We start from the raw sequence: 22,191 nt of genomic DNA, 5'->3' as shown, positions 1-22,191 counted from the left end.
TTCAGAGCTCCCTGGGTGTTTGGCTCATGATTTTCACAGGCTTCAGGTAAGTCCTAAAGGCATCTCTGAAATAAATCTGGTGCACACTGTCCTTGAAATTTAGGAATATACAACTGGCGGCTTTCACATCATCTAGCTTTAAAATTTAAGAATTTACCTTTCCTGAATTTCTCTCCAGAGGAGCCCGCATAGTTTCATTGACCACGTTGGGAATTTAGGATCTTAGATTATACTCTAAATTGCATCTAAATTGGGTGCCTAAAGTACATGGTGTGAATATCCCTTATGTGAGACAATGTAAAAAGGCAGGAAGAGGTTTAGTAGCAGAAATATATCCTTCTGCAGCATGTATGTGATAACTCAAATTTAGACTTCTACACTCAGAGCTGTGCAGTATTTTTGTCACTATAGACCTTGTCTGATTTTGAAATAGTAAAGACTATAGGGATTAACAACCTTCCAGCTCTAAATGTGATTTTTTTTTTTTTTTTTTTTTGTCTAGTGATGTAGATTCATGCATTTAACAGTTCTAAGCATAGGGCTGCATTCAACAATGGAATCATAGAATCTTAGAATGGCATAGGCTGGAAGGGACCTTAGAGATCATCTAATCCAACCTCCCTGTCATGGGCAGGGACGCCTCTCAACTAGATCAGACTACTCAAGGCTCCATCCAACCTGGCCTTGAACACCTCCAGGGAGGGGGCATCCACAACTTCTCTGGGCAATTTATTCCAAAGTCTTACCACCCTCGTACTGAAGAATTTCTTCCTAAAATCTAATCTAAATCTGATCAATCTGATACATCAAATAGCAACAAAGTCCATCAAATTTTTTAGAAAAAGATACTGGAACTATCGTAAGATAAGCATTGCTCTTACTGAAGTACTAGTTCCTGCAAGAAGTCCTATGTTCATTACAAGTGGGAATAGATCTGTAGAAATGATTTAAATGCAGATAGTCAGGTGGGGAAAAAAAAAAGTTCTTAGTTATGACCAAGGGGATAGAATAATAGTAATGTATCCCAATTTCAATGCAGATTTGTACAAAACTGAAACAGACAAAATCCAACAGCCAATCACTCCTGGAGAAGAAAAAGATAAATTCATATAAATTAAATTCAAGACGTATATAGAGACAGTCTTTCCTAACCATGAGGTCTAGTAAACTTATTAGCTGCTTTGCAAAGAGTTAAAAGCTTCACCATGTGTAGTTTTTAAACTGACTTTGAGAATTAACTGGCTTTGTTCACAGTGTAAGTCCTGTACTGATCAGTTCTTCTCTATCTCTACACTATTTGAATCTAAATTTATGGCTACCATAGACAGTTAATCTTCTGGGGTGTTCAGTGGTAAAATATATCTCAGTAGTCAGAATAGAAGAAAAAATCTTTTCCAGCCTTCCATGGACAGGAGTTATTTATAATACAAACTAAATCCATTGAGATTTGTATATTATTTAGTTTGTATATGTTGGCAGCCAAATTATCCTGTGTGTATAGCCTTTCAAAAGAGAAGAGCAGTATATGTGTAATAAACACTATTACTATTGATCAGATGATGAAGTGGTACTTCTGGTTAGTTAAAATGAATGAATGCTAACATATATCTTTATGCTTGAAATTATTATATGCAGGTGTCGAGTACTACACTGGCAATGAACAGTATAACACACTGCAAAACACTGAGGGGTAATAGCTTTGGTTTTTACCATAGAGCTTGCATATTTGCAACAGAAGAAAGGGTTGAGAAAAATACTCCTATGCGCGCAAATCTTAGGCTGTTGGATCTTCACAGTTGCAGCTCCAGCATCTTGTCGGTCAGCCTCAGCCCAGGGATAACCTGACACCAGCAGGAAGCTCATTTATCTTCACATACAAACCTCTTACATAGTTCGACTGTGGAACTGGTGAACTTATCCATGTGAAAAAGTAATCCTGAAGCATAGCATTCCCCTAACCAGCACCTCAGGAGAATTAATTTCCAAGGTAAAACAAGATTTAATTTTCCTCTCATTGCTCTACAAATCAAAAGAAGTAGCAATTAAAGTACACACCATTTATGCCATCATTTCCTACATCATGATGACATCATCCTTAACACAGCATATTTTAAATTGAAAAATAAAGTATATGGAATTGAAAATATATCAAGCCAGAGAAGGGTTTTTCCGTTTCACAAAATTTGCCATAACATTTTGCTGGGAATTCACTCATAACGAACTGCCATTTAGAAGCTAGGTTAGCAATATGAGACAATGGTCACTACTTCTGACCACTCTGTATCTTAAAAATGACACACTGTAAAGCTATCTTTACAAAAGTTGTACTAAAAGCATTACTATTTCAAAATGAAAGAATCAATCAGGAACACATGACCAAAGGTTATAAAATCTTAATTCAGATCTGAATTACATGATCTCATGCTATTATTTTTCTGAAAAGATTGTCTTTATTTTCCTTGCTGCTGCAGCCTAGTATTCGAATTGAAAGAAGGCAATCAACATGACAACCGTGACTCAAAAACTGAGATTTTATCCCTGTCTCTGACAGAAGACTCCTACATTTGTACATCTCACCTATATCTCATCAAATTGTCTGTTCTATACTAATGAAGAATAGAGTTAATAGGCAACTGATAACTCCACATTCTTTTTCATCAAGGTTAGATCATTATGCTTTTGTCTATTACTGTCCATTACTGTCTTGTGGCTTGCAACCTGTTTCAAAATATTTTCTCTAAAAGTAATTTTAGGCACTAAAGATCTCCAGCAATGCAGGATGTTGTCACTAGTACTCTGTTAAAAATCACATTTATCTAATGATACTCACTATTCCTTTTTCTTAATATCCTGATTTTGATTGGGACAGAGTTAGTTTTTCTTTTTAGCAGCTAGAAGAGCTCTGTGTTTTGGTTTTAGTCTGGCATTCGCTAACCTGCTAAGATGAAATTGATGATACTTGAAAATATTTTATTTGAAGACATGATTGAGCTGGTATGTGGTCGTATCACACCTGGTTAATGTGGTGCAGATGTTCTTATTTTCATTTAATATTATATTCTACCAGGGGAATGTTGCTGTGTTTTAAAATGCAGCTCTGATTTTCTATGTTTTGCTCAGGGGAACTGAAGTCGTTTCTTTCAGTTTTGCACCTTGGTGAGAGCATGAACTCAAAGCTCAACAACTGCAAATACCATTCATGATGGTGCAATGAAGTAACTTTGCTTAGAAATTTAAGGCAAACCAGCATAGACTACCTACTCATTGCTACTTTCTATAAGGTAACGAGCACCAGCAACCTGATATGCTAAAGATGGTATGCATGTCTATGTGAACACAGAAAGACAGTGACACTACTGACATTGAGAAAGTTAAGAATGGAGGCAGATGTCTAAGATTGTTCAGGAACCTTTTTGTCTTGGTTCATGGAATTGACATCATCAAGGATTCTTCAAACAGCAGGAAGGTGTGAAGAAGTGAGGCTTACTCTAAGTTCTTTTTCAGTTTTGATTTGAATCCATCTCTTCAGATAGATAGGACAAAAGTATCTTCATGACATACAGCAGAACATATATATCCACATTCTTTTAATGGGATGTTTTGAAGATACCAATGTCAAAGGAAGGTAACTGGACTTTTATTTTTCACATGCAAAATGGTCATGTTAATATACTTTTTAAAAACTTAATGTTTCTGCAGAGTGGGAGGACAACAGATTTTATGATTTAGAAATGAATCGGCAAATTTTTAAAAGCTGTAAGTCAAATGTTACTGTTAGACATGCATCTAATTAGTCAAACATTGATCTAGCCTACATGAAAATTTTAGAAGAAGTGAGTTCTGGATAAACAATAATTTCTGACAATTCATGTTACAGCTACTATCATTTCCTTATAAAACAATAGTTTTACTGTTTCATTGCTGTAAAAACCAGGAATATGAATTATTCTGGATATGTTTGTTACTCTAGTTCTTTTTGTTTATTTGTTGGGTTTTTTTTAATCATTAATTACTTCCTCTGTAAAACAAACGAACTCTTGCATATGATAGGTAGTCAAGCTGTTTTCTTTATAATGTTTATAATTTAATTTAATATGCAGTACACAGTATTTCTGTATTTAAAATATCTTTTTCATTGATTTAAAAATGTTGTTGCTAGTTAAGAGCTGAATTCCAGTACTTGATATTGTGTTTGATTAAAACAAAACAAAATGAAACAAACCAAAACAAAAACATAAGAAAAAACCCCAGAAATTTGCGATTTACCTAGGCATTGCGTTTCAGTACCACTCCAGAGACCGTTTGCCAAGCATTCTCTCACATGAGAACCAACTAATGTGTATCCTGTGTTACAGGTGAATATCGCAGTAGCTCCATACACTGTTAAGGTTCCAATCTTATTTCCATTTGGTGGAGAAGGAAGACCACCACAGGAGACAACTAAAAAAAAAACCAAACAAACAACAAACAACAGAGCAAACTGAAATATGAAAATACTTTTCATAATTTCTTAGACTGGAAGACAATATACCATTTCACATTTTTCTTAAAAAGTAAATGTAATAGTAAATATGAGTTGTATTCCACAGTAAGTGCTTAAAATTATGCTTGATTTGGCAACACGTGTTCTAAATCTGAAAATGCATTAGAGTATATTCATATGTTGACAACAACTTAAACACAATCTGTACTTCCAGTTCTGAAACAAGAGAACCACATGAACGTCCAGGAAGGCTGCGGTTGTATTCCATGTGTACATACTCCTGTCTACTCTTCAAATATACTTCCCCTGGCCATTTTAAGTTTTATGTCTGTTTAAAGATACTATCTTTTTTTAACATGGAGTACTCTGAATTGTTATTAACTGTCTTTTTTTTTTTTTTATTCCCCACTACTATTCATAATTATATAACACACATGGTAGTCTACTTGCTAAAAATATAAATCTTCTGTTTTTTCTTAAGGCTAGACTTGACCCATTATCACAGAAACCTTCTGTAGCATCATCTGCAACCCACAGAATATATCAAACTAATTTAATTAAAACTGTTCTGTCATGTCTTTTGTATCTAGAAAAATATATCAATAATATTGTAATTTAAGATGCAGATGAATGTCTTCAAGAGCTTCAATTGTAAATCCTGGGTTTATCCTTTCATGTTTACCACAACTAAACTTCATATCTTAAACCTCAAGGCCACACTCTTCTATATTTCAAAAGGTTCATGATAGAAAACAACATGGTATTGGGTAGAAGCTGGATAAAATCAAGTACCTACCACTGTGCAGCTAACTGAGCCATAATCAGAAGATATGTGATCAAAGTTTTGTATGCACATAAGGTTTCCAAAGATGGGTAAGACTCCTTTCGACTACGGTCAAGTCATATTAATGTAATTTTGTTCTAAACTATTAAAAAAGCTTTATTTTTTTTGTAATTACAGTTATTCCAGTTAAAAACAACGAAACTACATGAATATTTAGCTACCTCATGATTTGTTATGCAGCATTCAGCATATTCTTAAACAAATAAAAGAAGTTTATACTAGTTGGGTCTCTTTTAATCCAGACGCGCCCTTAATTTCATGTTTCACAATACCTTTAGAGATACTATCCAAAGTAGATAGCAATAAATAGATCTAAATGCCTTATCATCAGTGTGTCAATTACTTTCCTGCTGCTTCATAAATATAAACAGCTAGAATCTATATTTATATAACCTATTCTTAGCATGTGAATGATAGAAAATAAACAGTAGACTCCTCAAAATACTCTATAGCATATTTCTGGATCTTAATGATCTATATCCAATGGAAGTACTACTGAACATCTCTTGGGGGATGAAGTTTGCCATAATTAAATCCTAATCAGTCCTCTATCAGAGGGCAAAATAATGCACCTGTGTTATAAATAAACTAATGTATCTTCCGTCAGCAACTCCTTGGGTTTCTGTATCTACCTAATACTTTGCTTTTGGTTAACTGCATTCTATATGAGTCACCTCATTTTCTACTTACATAAAAATTCTCTAATTGTAGAGGTTGGTCAAGAACTAGCTTTTCAAAGACTTCTCCACAGCTGAACAGTAGCTGCATATTAGGCAGCAAATACAAACTAGTTTTTTTAGTATGTGTGCACAAAAGGAAAGGGGCACAATTGCAGTTAATAGAATAAAAAAAAATGATTAGTTTTAAATTGGAAAAGAAAATTGATATAGGTATTACTGGTTTACAAGAGACATAGAAAAGTCACATTATTTTTCCATCTGAATATTTTAAAAATGAAATTTTCCCAAAACAATACTAATGGAATAAAAAAGAATGAACATAATTCCACAACTTATCATCATTTAGATTAAGATCAAACACATTGCTTTCATGTATGTATCGTATTGATTGCTGTTACAGGTAGCTCACTCAGCCTTGTTCTAAAAGCTTCTTAATCTTTTTTTCTTTTCTAGAAAATAAAGATTGTTTTATAATCTTTTTTAGTTAAATGTTGTACATCCTTCTTTGTTGTCTTTTCTTTGTTCTTCTTTTCCCATATTAGCATCATTCTCTAATACTGTCTACGTAAATTCAATGCTTTAGATTTGTCACACACTCCCTAGTACTGGTGAGAGACTGTGTCTATTTATGCTTGAATCACCGTCAGGAGTGATTCAGTACTATCTGAGATGACTTTGGATGATATTTCTAGTATCCAGCTGCTCTTGAAAAAGTTTGAGAATCTCTCTCAAGTTCTCTTTAGTATCCACCAGCTTAGATACAGTAATTTGTCTCATATGGCATTAGGAGCTTGTATTTAGGTAAATTACTTTCGTCTTCTGTTTATCACAATATGTACATCATACTGAAGGTTTTGCTCAACCATTTATTTGGAATATGAAAAGCTTTCTGTTGTTTTTGTTCATTCTGTTATCACTATCATAGAATCATATGAAATACTTTTGGCTCTATTTATCATAAGGTATTATTGACATGTCTGCAGATTTAACAGAGTTTGACAGAGCAGAATGATTCATGGAATCATAGAATGGTTTGAGTTAGAAGGTATCTTAAAGATCATCTAGTTCCAACTCCTCTGCCATAGGCAGGGACACCTTCCACTTGACAAGGCTGCTCAAAGCCCCATCCAATCCGGCCTTGAACACTTCTAGGGATGGGGCATCCACCACTTCTCTGGCCAAAATGTTCCAGTGCCTCACCATCATCCATACCAGAAGGTATAATTTAGTAATCTCTTCACCTGATCCCAAGAATTCTTTCCTACAGTGCTGCCATAAAAATTCTTTTATCGATTTGCCTTGTTTCAGAATAGCCATTCTTAAACATCTTCTAACATTAGAAACTTAAATTAATTAAAAAAAATGAAACTTAAATGAATTAAAAAAAAAAACAACCAAACAACAAAAAGCCACAACTCACCCTCTAAAAAGAAAATAAAGCATCTCTTTCAGGATGAAATACTAGATTTGAATATCTCAGTGAAATGACATACTGCTCTGAAAAAACGAATGCCTAAATTTTATTTCCAGTTCTGCTTAGTATGCTAGGCCTGTCAGTTGGTCGTTTTCCTTCAGATGCTGCCCTGGCATTAAAAGAGAGCCTGTAAATACTACCATAACATAGGAAAAGATTCTGCTTTAAGTATAGCAGAACTATCTGATGTGCCAAATAACCTGTCCAACCAAAGCAAATCATATACTGGAAAAAGAAGACATGAAGTTTTGGGAGGATTTGTTAAGACTCGGATCATTGACAACTGTATGATTCCACTGAGAATTTCAACGTTCTGTAAATATTTAAACATCCAAAGTCAGGGCTGATGTAATTTATGATACTTTCATATGAAGCTTATAAAAGCTCATATGTATGTTTGTTTCTCCAACAGCACAGCTTTCATGCTTCAGCCAAGAGGTCAAAGCAATATCATCTTCTAATCTAATTCTGACTTGGAATCTTCTAAACTGATAACATTATCTCCTAGTAATCTCTAACTACTTTAGCACTATCTAGTTGAATAACTCCATAGATAGACATAGATCATCATCCAGATTGATCTTCTGATGCTACTTCATTAATTCTTGTATGAAACATATTGAACTTCACACATAAAGAATTTGAATCAATGAATTTCAACAGTTAATGAAAATTTCACATTTGCTTATTTATAGGAGATTGATAGCAAAATATATATTTTTAAAAACTTTAATCTATCTATAAAATAAAATATATACTAAAAAGCATAAGGTATTCTGTAAACAATTATGTTCCTTACCCTTACAACTTGGCCTTTCATTGCCTACACTCCAGGTTCCATTAGTCCTGCACTGTATGAGTCTTCGACCCAATAAATAATAACCAGGACTGCAGCTGAGCATGACTTGAGCTCCATACTCATTCAGCGACCCAGAAATCAGTCTCCAGACAACATGTTCTGAGAGCAGAGTCTCTATGCTGGGACAAGTTACAGCTGTGAAGAAAGAACACTTAAATATTACCATTCTACGCATAAGTTTCTTCACAGAATATATGTCTTGCCTTACTGGAAGAAGTTTTGCAATGTAAAACTGAGCGTACCATAAGCATTTTTTAAATAAAAGTTCCAGGAAAAATAATGAACATCATACAGTGAGTATAACAAATTGAGCAGGAGTTTGTAGTACATTTTCATTTAATGAGATGCAGTGGAACAATGACATACAGTTATGCTCTCTAATACAATTTATTTTAAAATTTCAGAGACAAAGCACATCAGAGACTATAGTGGATGCTAAAGGGAAAGCAAATAACGTTATGTAATTCTTGCAAAGACTCAAGTGATACTTTATTTTTCTATCCATTATATTAACTTACGAAAGCTCTAACAAGTTCTTCAAACAGGTTGTCATAAAAGCTGTTACCACATATTCAAATGTTAATTACTATAAAATGGTATATTGTGGGTATTCAGGAAAACGATTACCTTCCAGTTTAGAACATTTAACATAAAAAAAATAAAGATAACATTTAGAGAGATTTTTAGAGTGATCTCACTTTTGTTGCTTTCAGTATTTCAGATTTCCTAAGAGAACGCAGTTACATGGAGTAGACAAGAATTGTAGTTTATATTTTCATAAGGCTTAATATAGCTACCAATCATATATAACATTTTAAATTATTTTTCAGTTTCAAAGTGATGCTCTGCAATTCAAGATAAAGTACACAAAACATTTACAATATTTACAATATTGACATGAATTCTATCTTAATGTGCCCATGTCTCTCTAAAGATTAGACTAGTTTTATGAAAATATTTATGCTTTTTTATTCTGAAATAGCTGTATTTGCTATCTTATACCATGCTGCTCAGAATTTCCCTGCCATAGAAAAAGTTCAAAAGAATTAGTTACTGTTTATATCCCAAAGAATACTTTAGAAAAAAACTACTGCCCCAGCAACACTTGAGAAAAGCTATACTTTACAAGCGAAACAAAAAAACCCCAACAACAAAATGTAACAGAAATTTAGTTCTTCTTCTTTCATTTTCCTTACACGTTGCCAAAAAAAAAAAGATGACAGATTTTTCTAAATATTTAGTATATTTAGAAATCATTACCTCGATCTTTTGTACAACATACTCAAGTCACCACACTGTTTAGTGTCAGACAAAAGCATTAGAAGGAAGTGTGCAAAAACCCCAAACTATACGGAAGAAATAAGAAGAGTCTGATTCTAATTTATGCTATAGTAAGTTTACACTATTATACCAGGAAAAGGACTCATAAAGCCGACAAAAAATATTGCACATTCTGTAGACTTTACACTGTCTGAGTCGTATTAAGTGATTTTATCACAAGTGTGATAAAAGTGTGATGAAAGAGACTAGTTCAGGCAATCGCTGAAATACAGGGAAAGTGATAGAAGAAAAATTCCTGTAAAAATTTAGATTTTCACCAGTTTTTAAAATATCTTTAATAATGGTAGAACTATACGTCTACCTTTTCCAATAGTTACTTTACCCATGGTGAGTTCTAGCATACAGAGCTGGCACCATAGCATATCTGTGAAGATGTGTAAGAATTTATGAAGGGGAAAAACATCTGAAGAACTTCCAAATGACAGATTATAAGTTTACATTGAATTCAAACAGTAGAATACTTTCCTAGATTTTTTTCAGTATATCTTAGGGAGAATTGCCAGTGTACAATCATTTTGAAATGTAATAGTTCTTCACTTTGGCCTTTATAATAGTATTCTGACTAGTTAGAAACATTTTCTCAGGTTAAAGGAGCACTTCCAACCTCCTAATTTAATTTAATTTGATACTGATACTACACTGTGTTTCATAGCTACTCAAAGACTATAAAGTAACCAAGAAACAATTTTTTTTCTTATTTGTTGTTAAATACAATAAGCATATTAAAACACTTCACTTAATACCTTGGAGTGAAAATCACATAGGTCTGTCAGAAGACAAAAATTATTCTAAATCAGTATTTCACACTTCTCAAATATAACATTTTTTTCACTTCTCCTTTCAATCGATAGTTTTATTGAGAAATATGGTCTTTCAAAGAGGAAAACAAGCTTCTTATTTAATATAATAGTAACAATTTTAGTCTTAACCATAGGGGATATCTTAATACATTTATAGATAAGAGGCTCATTTATTTAAGAATATGTAAATAAGCCACGCAGATGTCTCCTCTCCATACTGAGGTTAGTATGTAATTTATTCTTTCTTTAGCTATAAATATACTTAGAATCTTGTTGCCAGCATACTTTACAAACAACTGTCAGATTCTGGTACGTGACTGTAAGATTTTTAACTGAAGAAGTTACTGAGTACAGAGTATACTTCAAGACTGTGTGGATGTAGTCAACTAAAACTATTGCTTGAAAAAAAATAATTTTACAGGACTGATTTTGATTTATTATTTTCCCATCCTTCAAGAAACAAACAAACAAAAAAGACTATTAACATATGCTTGATTTTGTGCACAAGGTTTATGCATAAGTGCATCAATTTGCCTCTCATGGTTTCTCTCTTGCAAATTATGAGCTCAGCACTATTTAAATTGTCATTTACATAGAAGAAACTCTATAAGAGATGATCTCAAATTCTTGCAGGTGTGAAGAAGTTCTCTCTTTTCCCTAAAATCTGAATATCAGAGCACTGACTTCCCCCTTCCCAGAGTTGTTCTTCTGTTTACAAGCCTTTCCTTGTCTTTTCTTATTGTTATGTAAGCAAAAAAGTACTTCTCATGCTATTCCGTGAGTATCTTGAATATTGTGACTCTGTAATTATTATTTCAAGGGAAAACAGAAAAGTACAATGTATGTGATGGAAAAATATCTCAATTACAGGAATTTGATATTATTATTTGCATCTGACACTTGGTTGCCATTCTTCAGCAAGTAGTTAACAATCACAAAAAAAAGGGAATGGCCATTTTAGTCTTGCTGTATTGTAAGCATATAATGCAATAATTAGAACTATATTGTTCAACCATATCCTTTTGACTAAATTCACTACTAGCTTAAAAAAAAACAAGATTAAGGTCAAGTTGTGTATTATGCTTGAGAAACTAGTGTGGTATGAATTCATAAATATTAGTAACATAAAAAGACAGTAGGAAACCAAACAATCCCATACACCACAGGATCTAAGAACAAAGACTTAATAACAAAATAGGATCACTTGAGCAAGTTCATAGTTTCAGTATGAGAGTAGAAAAAAAAACACAGAGCAAAAAAATTAAGTGCTTCTTGTCATTCAATATATTTAAATGGAAAAGGTTTCAAAATCTCAAAATAGATAAACAAAAGTATCATATAGTAATATGATATTCAGTATTAGTCTATCAAACCAGATAGCTATGTCAGGTAAATCTGTTATCAGTCTAATGTATCTGGACTAATCTAAAATGCCTAAACTAATTAACTGTTTTACTACTGTTCACTGAATAAGTACTAACCTGTAACCACGTAACCATGCTACATAGGTAACCTTGAAAAAAAACTCCAAAAATTAAAATGTTAGAAAAATTTATTAACCACAAACTCAATTTCCTGAGTTATGCAACCACTTCCATGAAAAGGAAAACAAATAAGAACAGAGGCTAACAAATTATCCTATCTCAGCAGTATTTATGTTAATAAATACATACCAGTCCAGATCTCAGCACCAATACACATGGAGTATAACCTATATAGGTACATTTTATACATACATATAGAAATATAGTATTTTATATACCCAAACTCTTGGTATACAAATTATGGTATTTAACTTTAGAGAACTGATAGGGTACTTTGGCTTAATCAGAAAAAAAATTTGACATCATGATCTTGCAACAAGACAACATATTCAGTCTTCTGATCTTGTAAAGAGAAGCATAGAAGCAAATAATAACATTTGCTGTCATTATCTTTTCACCCTCTGGCACAATATTTTAAATCAGTTCCCTAGATTTGGTCAAAAAGCACAGATGGTACACAGAACTGAAAGTTCTGCTTTGCATTACCCAGGTCCTATTTAATGCTCTTTACTGCACATTTCTTAAAGCAGTTTCAGGCCTACAGATTTCCTATGGAACAAAAAAGGTTATACTTCCATTAGTTTCAAGGAGTCAGATATCTGTACATCTTTTGACTACATATCTAGAGAAATTGTAAAAATAGGCATTAATCATAATTATAAGATTCTTAAGAATTTGCATTAGACATTTTCTAGCACGGAAAAATGCTGGTATTAAAAAAAAACACTTTCATGCTGGTCTAAAGAACATTTCTTTTTGTGTTGCTTTGTCATGCAAAAAGTGATGCTTGACTTGTAAAAGAATCATGTGCTAATGTTCACTCTAGTTCTTCTAAATAATCATACATACTTAAATTCTCATTAGTGAATTCTCATTCTCATGGTTTGCGTTAGAAGGGACCTTAAAGTTCCAACATTTCTGCAATGGGCAGGGACACCTTCTGCTAGATCAGGTTGCTCAAAGCCCCATCCAATCTGGCCTTGAACACTTCCAGGCATGGGGCAGCCACCACTTCTCTGGACGACTTGTTCCAGTGCTTCAGCACCCTCAGAATGAAGAATTTCTTCCTTATATCTAATCGAAACCTACTCGTTGCCCCTTGCCCTATCACTACGCGCCCTTGCAAAAAGCCCATCTACAGCTTTCCTGTAGGCCCCTTTTAAGTACTGGAAGGCTGCGATAAGATCACCCCAGAGCCTTCTCTTCTCCAGGCTGAACAGCCCCAACTCTCTCAGCCTGTCTTCATAGCAGAGGTCCTCCAGCCCTCTGATCAATTCATGGTCCTTCTCTGGACCTGCTCCAACATCTCAAACCAGCAGAAGTTTCTAGTAGTGGAACACACTGTTTGTCAAAGCAAACTCATTACTGAGGTTTCTTTTCATGGAACAGCAATTTTGGAACGAGGAAATACAAATTCTTTAATATCATTAAGGTACACATACTAAACAGAAAGAGCTTCTCTTTTGCTTCAGAACAGGCTTAGTATGACCTCCTTCATTGATTCAGATCTCGTATCGATTTTTTCAGTAGTTTCCTCTTATCACATCATGCATTTTCTAATACTGCCTGAGTGAAGCACAACTAATTCTTTATATTTTTTTCAGTTCTTAAGAAATGTTTAAACAAACTGTTTCTTTACATTATTCAGAGAAAAAGTAAACAACAATACATTGAAGCTATGAACAGACCTTAACAGCATCAACTAACAAGTTCAACTGCTGTGGAGGGAGAACTAAAGATTTAGATCAGTATTTCTATTTCATGAAGAAAGTCAGTGTCAAATGTCCACAAAATGAAAAACCCTAAAAAAATATAATTAGTGACTCCCAAAAAGATAACTATTATTACCTGTCATCTTTAGCACTTGAAATGTGGAGACACAGCCCAAGTCACAAGGGTGTTCAGGAAAAATGTATACTACTTCTATTCTCATTTCTACCATATTTGAAATTTTGTACCCAAATAAGAAACCCCTACACAAGATTGAAAAGGAAAATAATTTTTATAACACTGAAAAATCTAGATTTCTAAATCAGAGGAATTTCACAGGAGAAGGAGAAAGACACACACAGGAAAACAAGCACATGGTGTGCCCTAGTTTCAGCTTGCTTTCTTTAAAAAATAGTTACAGATAGTATTCCAAGCATGAATCTCTGTATTCAGTAAATAACTTAAATATCCAAGTGCAGCTCTGGATTGAATTTAGGGAGTAATAAATCTGAATTTTACATTGACAACCAAGTCCTTTTCTGTTTCTATCTTTCAGTCTCTGCTTTGAAAGACCTTCTTTCTCTGAACTTGATGGTATATATTCTGAAGAAAGTGAGGCACTAAATAATAATGTTCACTAATAAGTCACAAACAAAATGTAATAATCATGTTATAGTTATGCAATTTAATATAATAATATCAAGAGATTATATCATTCAAACGAGAGGAAGGAAATTTAGTTTGTGTTCTTTTCCCTTTTTAACTTGTTACTGCAAGAATCAAATTCTATATTTCCATAGTAGCAGACAAAATTCAAGTAATATCTGATGAAATGAAATAGACAAAAAATTCCCAGTTTGTTGTCTATTTTTTTGTACATCTTAGAAAGATCAAAACCTATGACTCTTCACAAGAGTACTTTATGGGTGTGTAAAATGCTGATGACAGGCAAAACAGTGTTTCTCAGCTAACTACAGTTACAACTTAAAACCTTAAGTGTGTAATCATGCCCATACATCATTTCCTTTCTGTTCGATTATTATTCTAATTCTATTAGTTGTAGTAAAGGTATTAGAGGCAGTTTATGTGGCCTACAGTAAGGAAAGACTCAAGCAAGCACCAGTGCTCATCTACAGCTTGAGACCTAAGTTGTTTGATTTATTCATATTTCTTGGATATATCTACACCTTCTGGATGGGATATTTTTTGGAATCGTACATCACACTCACCTCTTTGACTGACAGTAATGTACTAATCTACAGGTTTCAGTAGAAAGATTTTGCAGACTACACAGTGTCCTGTATTCATATGCAAAGTTACTACTGTGTGTTCACTCTCTAAAGACAGTATTGGCCTGATTTAAAGTATTGCCTGAAAAGATTTTCCAATAGCAATACAGAAAGACACCTCTAGTGCACTTCATCACGTGCTAGAGATCACTATGTAGAATAACTGAAGCAACTTATTTGTCATTCAGTTAAGCTTTCTTAATAGATATCTGTTGATTGGTATTTCAGGTAATAAAATTCAATAGCCTAATGTCCATGATCCATCTATGTCTTGCTGTATGACCAGCACAAATTGTACTTCTCATGATTCAAATCTGATGCATATTATTTTCATGAAAAGAAAGGAGTTTCAAACACCTGCCTGAGGCATTATATTATCAGGGACACTTTGCAAAACAAACTGCACTGATTTCAACCTTCATTTTAGTAGACCTGGGGATAAAGTGAACTCATTTATTTACCATCTACCTTTCTGTTCTGTGTTTGCTGCTCATCAAGTCTGAGATGTTTCTATCTCTGGAGACCAAATGAATTTATCCTGACAGCAGCAATACTACAAAACCAGGTTGTTAAGCAGATTGTCTAAGCTTTTCTGTGTTTTGCAAGTACAAAATCTTGGATAAAGCATGCCTGCCTCTGAACAGCAATCCATTTTGAGAATATTGACTTTAATATTATCAGGTAGATCACTAGCATTTTAATTTAGCACTTCTAGTTTTAGAAGTAATGGGATTCTTTTTCAAACTGAGTAAGTTTTTAAAAAATGAGAGAAAAAAGTGTTGTGTTATATATATTTTGTTAGGCTACTATAAATATTAAAACTTTTTAATGTTAGAAGTTGTGCTAAATGTTAATAATTAAGCTTTGTTTTACAGGGTAGTCATTGTCTAGTTAAGTTTGATCATTTCAATAATACATGCTTTTTTCTTCCCCCCCCCCCCCCCCCCCCGTGGATATAATGTTATTAATTCAGTATTTTTCAGTATTTTTCATCCCCAGTTAAACTGGCCTCCTCCCTCAAAAAAAATTGTTAATATTTCTGCTGATTAATCATTCAAGTTATGTTCTTTGTACCTTGCCAATTTTTTTCTGAGAGAATGAAGTGCAGTTCAATACACTGGAGCACTGTCTTCCCTCCTGAATTCAGAGCATGTCTGTGTGATCACAGCTGGTTTTGAAAAATCCTTTTCATGTACTTTGTGGAAGTGCTATGTTCAGTTTTAGGCACAGTCCTTCAAGAAAGGTATAGATCAATTAGAGATTGCCCATGCTGGAGCCGGTGGATATTTTCTGAAGGAACTGCAGCTAATGGAGGACCCATTCTCAAGCAAGTTTATCCTGAAGGACAACAGTCCATGGATAAGATTCATGCTGGAGCAGGGGAAAAGTGGGAGGAGGAAGGAGCAGTAGAGAGCAGCTTTTTATAAACTGACCTCAACTCCCATTCCTCATCTCCTGGCACTGCTTGGGGTGGGGAGAAGCGTCAAGAGCAAAGGAGTGAGGTTGACCCTGGGAATAGGGGAATGAAAGTGCTGTTTTGATGGTTTTTTTTTCCCTGAAACATATTTGACCCTATTTTAATTGGCAATACATTAAATTAACTTTCCCCAAGTTGAGTCCTATAACAGTAATCTCTCTTTCCTTATCTTGACCCACAAGATTCTTCATTCTATTTTTCCTCTATGTCTAATTGAAGAGGGGGAGTGAGTGAGCAGCTGAGTGAGGGTCTGGCTGCTGGCCAAGGAAACCCGCCACACTGAAAACAACACAGTTTTCAAATACATTAAAAAGAATGAAAAAGAAACAAAATGACTTCTCTTTGTTTGCGGTGGATACAAAATGAAATAATGCCTTTACACTACAGAAAAACAGATTCTGGTTATACATATTAGGAAAAATTTTTCAAGGAGAAAAAAGAAAAATACTGAAATAGAGTACTCAAGAAGGTCTTCAAGATTGAGGTCAAATGATCATCTGTGAGGGATGCTTAGAAGATTTCTTGAAGTAACTTTCAGCAGTATTTTCTAGCAATTGTTTGCTCTCAATTATTTCAAATAAATGAAAACCATTTTACAATCACTTATAACTTCACCATTCTTATATATTTTACTTTTTCTTTAAAAGTAAGTTGAATTTTACTTGATTGAAAAACTAAAGTGCTTTTCAAATTCAGAATCTGGACAGCACATACATATACTGTTGATTAGTTCAAGATTCTAAATTAACTCTCAAAAAATTTAAGTACAGTATTATAGCAATTAATAATAATTTAAGATTTTGTCCTAATTGGTATTTCAAGTCACGTATTCAGAGTCAGACTCAGTTAATTATTGCTTTGATCCAGTACAAAGAGAGGCAGTGGTAGCCCAATGCAAATGAGAGGCCATGTCACATGGTAGGGGAGTCTGCATTACACTGGCTAGTTCTGATGAGGCAAAAATGAAGACTAAAGGACTCTTATCCAGCTTAATTATCTACACTAGTAATATTTTAAGAAATGGTTTTTGCTTTTGCTATTTTAGAAGCTATATTAAAATAAATTACAATTGGTGATTGTAACTTCGTACTATGGAGAAGAGAAAATGGAGAAGAGCACATTATTCTTAATAAGAAACTATCCAGGAAATTGAATCATTTAATAATTTTAATTCAGATTTTTTGAAGAACATAAACAAGGAATTTTTAATTAAACAAATGTATAGGCCTCTTCTACTTTACTAAATGCTGAATTATTACATGTTTCTGAATGGCTGGTTCAGAGGATATATATACATAAAACCTAAACATCACCAGTGAAGATTTTATTGAGAATGTTCAAGAGAAATATGCTTGAGAAATATATACCCACTTACATTTGCAAACAGGTGGCCTCCCTTTGTTGCTCCATAATCCATCTTCTTGACACACTGCTGTTGCTTGTTGACTAGATTCTAGCTTGAAGCCCTCACTACATTCATATATCACTCTACTGCCCAAAGTGAATTCATTACCTATAACTGAACCATTCCCAGGGGATTCAGGAATACCACAAGATACAGCTGAAAAGAAAGGGGAAAAAAAAAAAAGATAAAGAATTGGTATTTTCTCACATATATTTTTTTAAAAATATTGTCCCATTATTGAAATAAGAAACATAGATTAGTAATTTTGACATCTCCTGTTCATAACAACTGAAATTAATTTTCTATCATAACTTTCTGATAAATATAACAGTATTTAAAACATTGATAAATACTTTGAAGTGTGTCTAATATAGACAAACATTTTATTAACTTAATTATTTTGCTAATCCAGTCACTGTAGAGACAGAAATTTCAGCAATGAACTGGAAAATTCTTGTATGCTAATAGTCTGCTTCCATTCTCCCAGGGTTTCTTTAATTCCTGCAGTATTATAAACAAAACTTCGTATTTGTTAGTTCTATACATATAAAACAATACTATTTAAGAATTCAATTTAACATTTTGTGTCTGATGAGAAAAGCACCTAAATATATGACAAGAGTGGGAAAATTTCCACTGAACTTAAGGGCATTATTCAGATATTTAAACAGTTATTTACACACTTCACTAATTCACTTCAGAATTCTAAATATTGTGTGAATCCAGGCTTACTAATTTTCCATATCATGAAGAAAACTACTGAGTTATTTCCACTTTATTTTACTCATTCAGAATTTCTCTCCAAACAAGCAGTTATTCTTTCAAGTTCGCAAAGTTTAATTTGTTGTAAACTTAGGGAAATTTAAATAGCATCCTGTTTTTTGGCTTATTTATTTATTTTATCATTTTACCAGAGTTCAGTACAGTTTATTTAACAGTATCTCATAATATAAAATTTTATAGCAGAGTATAATCACAAAAATATCTATTTTGCCTTCTGCCATCTGACTTCTCAGCTCCCTTAATTTTGCTAATGTAAAGAAGAAAGACAACTCTTCCGTACCCTTTTTTAAACTTCTTGCAATGCTATGCTTTATTTTAAAACAGTTATTTATGCTCAGAGATTAACTCTAGGTGTTTGAATAAGTCAGTAATGCTGGTAAAGATTTTATATTTGCCCCATGGTACTTCTGAAGAGAAAGGCATAGCATTATTTTCCCTGAAAGGATATTATTTTCTGCAAACGGCAACTTGGAGCAGAGAATCCATCACATTATTACAATGAATCTATTTAAAGAGTTCATATAAACTAATGTATGTGTGTACAGAATCACTACCTGCTTTGAGTGTGGCATTTAGTCTATTGCTCTTCTGTAAATACATGGCATTAAACATGGCTTTAAGCTTTCATTTCTAAATATTTACCAATAAAAAGTGGAGTTTTGCAAATGAAAATGTCTTTATCACACATACAGTCAATTGTAAGAAGTAATTCAATATTTTAACAGTTAAAATGTCTTTTGGGTACTTGTTCCTTTCCTCTTGACACTGTGAAGTTTTATTATTTTAATAAAGTTAATATATTTCAAAAGAAGAAATGACAGCCTTTGTGTGAAATCAGTTAAACAGAGATGAAAATAATTATTTTTAAAAAAATCTAATTTTTATTATAATTTACCCAATTCAATCTAAATGATTAATTTCACAACACATTGTCATGGTACCATAAATACAACTCCTAAATTTGTTTTCCATATTCCGAACTTGTCACATTTGATGCATTTAAATTAACTACAACACAGCATTTTGCATATGATTATAATGAGGAGAGGTAAACATTATAAAGTGATGAATGGTTAGTTCATTTCAGTTGTTTGCTTCCATCTAGAATCTGTGAAATCACTAATAGAAGTCGAACTGTTCCAAAATAAGCTGCTTCCTTTGTAACACAACATCTTGGCACTTTTTGCACCCTAGCTAGTGCTGTTCTTGTCTTCTCAAATTGAGTATTTGTCCCTCAGTGGGTAAGGGCTGAGCCTCCTGCCACTAGGAGGAGTTGTAGTGGGACAGAGAAGGTCCCAGAGGTGATATGGAAGGGGTTCTGGAGACTGCCATTTACTGCTCTTAATAGTGTTACAAAAAGTGGAGAAAAGGAGCATAAAAGCAAGTTCTGCTGCTTCTGGGAGCAAGGATTACGAGTCATTCCCCACAAGGTCACCACAGCAGGATCGATGGCTTTTCAAGGCTCTGATGCACTCAAAATAGACAGCAGAGCTGCATCTGGTTCAATGCTCTATCTACTCCCCTAATAACCAATTTAATCCTTTACCTACAAGTAGAACCAACCCTGACCCTCTGTCTCACAAGCAGAATCTTACATTTGCAAAATGTTTGTTTGCATGCTGAATTGACAGAAAGTTAAATAGTCACTCTGTTTTACTACATCATAAAAATGCCCATGCATTCTTCATTTTCAGTCATGTTTTCTGTGAAATGTTTCAGTGTCTCCAGAGCCTTGCACTGTGCCCCTCCTTGTCCTAACAAGCCTCTCGTTTCTCTTCTGCGTTGTGGCAATGTGTCTGAATACTTAATGTAGAATGTAATTGGGTTAACACTTAACTTGTCAACTTCTTTTTTAGGTCTCCTTCTGATATCAAAACAAAAATCTCTGTGTTAAGTGTGGATGTTTTTGTATAAAACAAAAATTCAGAAATATTAGTCTATCCACCCATTCATGTATGTGTACATCTGTAGATACAGGTGGATCTTCTTTAAGTTCCCTCTAAATAATTCAAATGTGAACGAATGCCAAATAATTTAGTAGTTTCTATGGAGCAAGGAGAATTGATTATGTCATTTGAAAACAAACAAACAAACAGCTTTTGCTTTGTTAGAAGCATGTACTTCTGTTAGAATTTGCTCTTCAGCTCTAGCAATGAACCTTCTAGAAATACTGAAAAGTTCAAGACTGAGTAGCTCTTACATGCAGGTAAGTTTAAAGAATAAAAGATGTACAACACTCAGGTGGGCCTACCAGTTACGCCAGGTCTGATGTAAGGTCTGGTGTACTAAAGCACCTCAAAATCTATACTTTTCTGTTACACTTCACCACTTTTATTCTTCGTGTTGTACCTCAGTTCCCTATCGTCTCTCTTTCCTCAGCCACTGTTGAATCTACTAGTAGCTACTGCTACTTTGTGAGGTTATTCTCACTGATGCTTTCGCTACTAATCATACAAGCACTTCTGGCATTCTGGCACTGTTCCTGTTACAGTCTATCTATTTATTTGTTTTTTGATTCTCCTCCAGAAACTTAAATTGGAAAGAAATATTCCTGCTGCTACTAATTTCTTGAGGCTGCTAATGGCTTTGTCCAAACAAAACATATCGGTACAGCCAGTTTCACTAAACAGTAAGTCCTTTGATGTTTGAAGGACAGTTACCTGAAGTAAATTGACTGAAATGGCATATCAGTTTTGGACAGTAGAAACAATGTCACTACTGTACCACATTCAAGTATTTTGAAGCTCTCAGCTTCCCATATGATTGAAAAATGGTGAAGAATGGTGTCAGGAAACCTTCTGACTTGACAAACTGTCAATATGCTTCTTAGGTCAATGATTAGATGAGGCTGCCAGGTTCCAGCTGGGAGATGTGCATTCAGAGTGCGAAAAATACATAACTCAGCCTTAATTGTCTCTATTATCTCACACAGCAGAAAAATATATTTCTCCCACAGAACAGGTAATCAATGCAAGTGGAAAAGCCTTTTATTACCTATAAACTGAGAAGAAGTTTTAGTTGCTCTTTAATGTTCCACATGTGTTACTGGAATTTATTTCTTACCAAAACTAATAAATATAAAGTTTATGGCAATCCTTTAAAATACCTATATACCTTTAAGATACATATTATTCATATTTAAAGCACACAAATTCACTGTATACAGAAAAGAACCTGGAGACTGCATTACAGTCAGACACTGACTTTACTTCCATACACAGGAAAATCCCTAAATTAAATGCACAAGCATTTATCTTTTAGCGACCTGTTTCTGGCATTGAACATAGTGCTGAGAAAAGGATTTAAATACCCTAAAATAAAAGGTAGCAATAGAGAAGTCCCTAAAAGTAGAATTCCTAACAAAAAAAAAACCATGCTGAGGGGCTTATGTTTATCTTATCCAACTGGAAACACTGAGGAGAGCCATGCCACAGAAATACTAATTCTCAAACTTGGATGCATACAGAAATAATAAAGAAACCGAAAACACGGCTGTGTGATC

General features: G+C 33.8%; 1 protein-coding gene across 1 annotated transcript in view; it reads right to left on the bottom strand.

Moving 5' to 3' along the window:
* The window catches only part of CSMD1 (CUB and Sushi multiple domains 1), a 1,221,578-nt gene that overhangs the window by 60,895 nt on the left and 1,138,492 nt on the right, over positions 1–22,191 (bottom strand). Inside the window, exons 50-52 of the mRNA XM_086608338.1 lie at positions 17,877–18,062; positions 8,281–8,475; positions 4,267–4,440 (exon numbers count right to left, since the gene is read on the bottom strand). Coding sequence (XP_086464464.1) covers positions 4,267–4,440; positions 8,281–8,475; positions 17,877–18,062 — 555 coding nt within the window. The remainder of the gene's footprint in view (positions 1–4,266; positions 4,441–8,280; positions 8,476–17,876; positions 18,063–22,191) is intronic.

The sequence above is a fragment of the Tauraco erythrolophus genome, chromosome 2, assembly GCF_009769465.1.
Source record: "Tauraco erythrolophus isolate bTauEry1 chromosome 2, bTauEry1.pri, whole genome shotgun sequence".
Taxonomy (NCBI): Eukaryota; Metazoa; Chordata; class Aves; order Musophagiformes; family Musophagidae; genus Tauraco; species Tauraco erythrolophus.
Note: the sequence above shows the minus strand (reverse complement) of the source record. Positions and strands in the feature narration are given on the sequence as shown.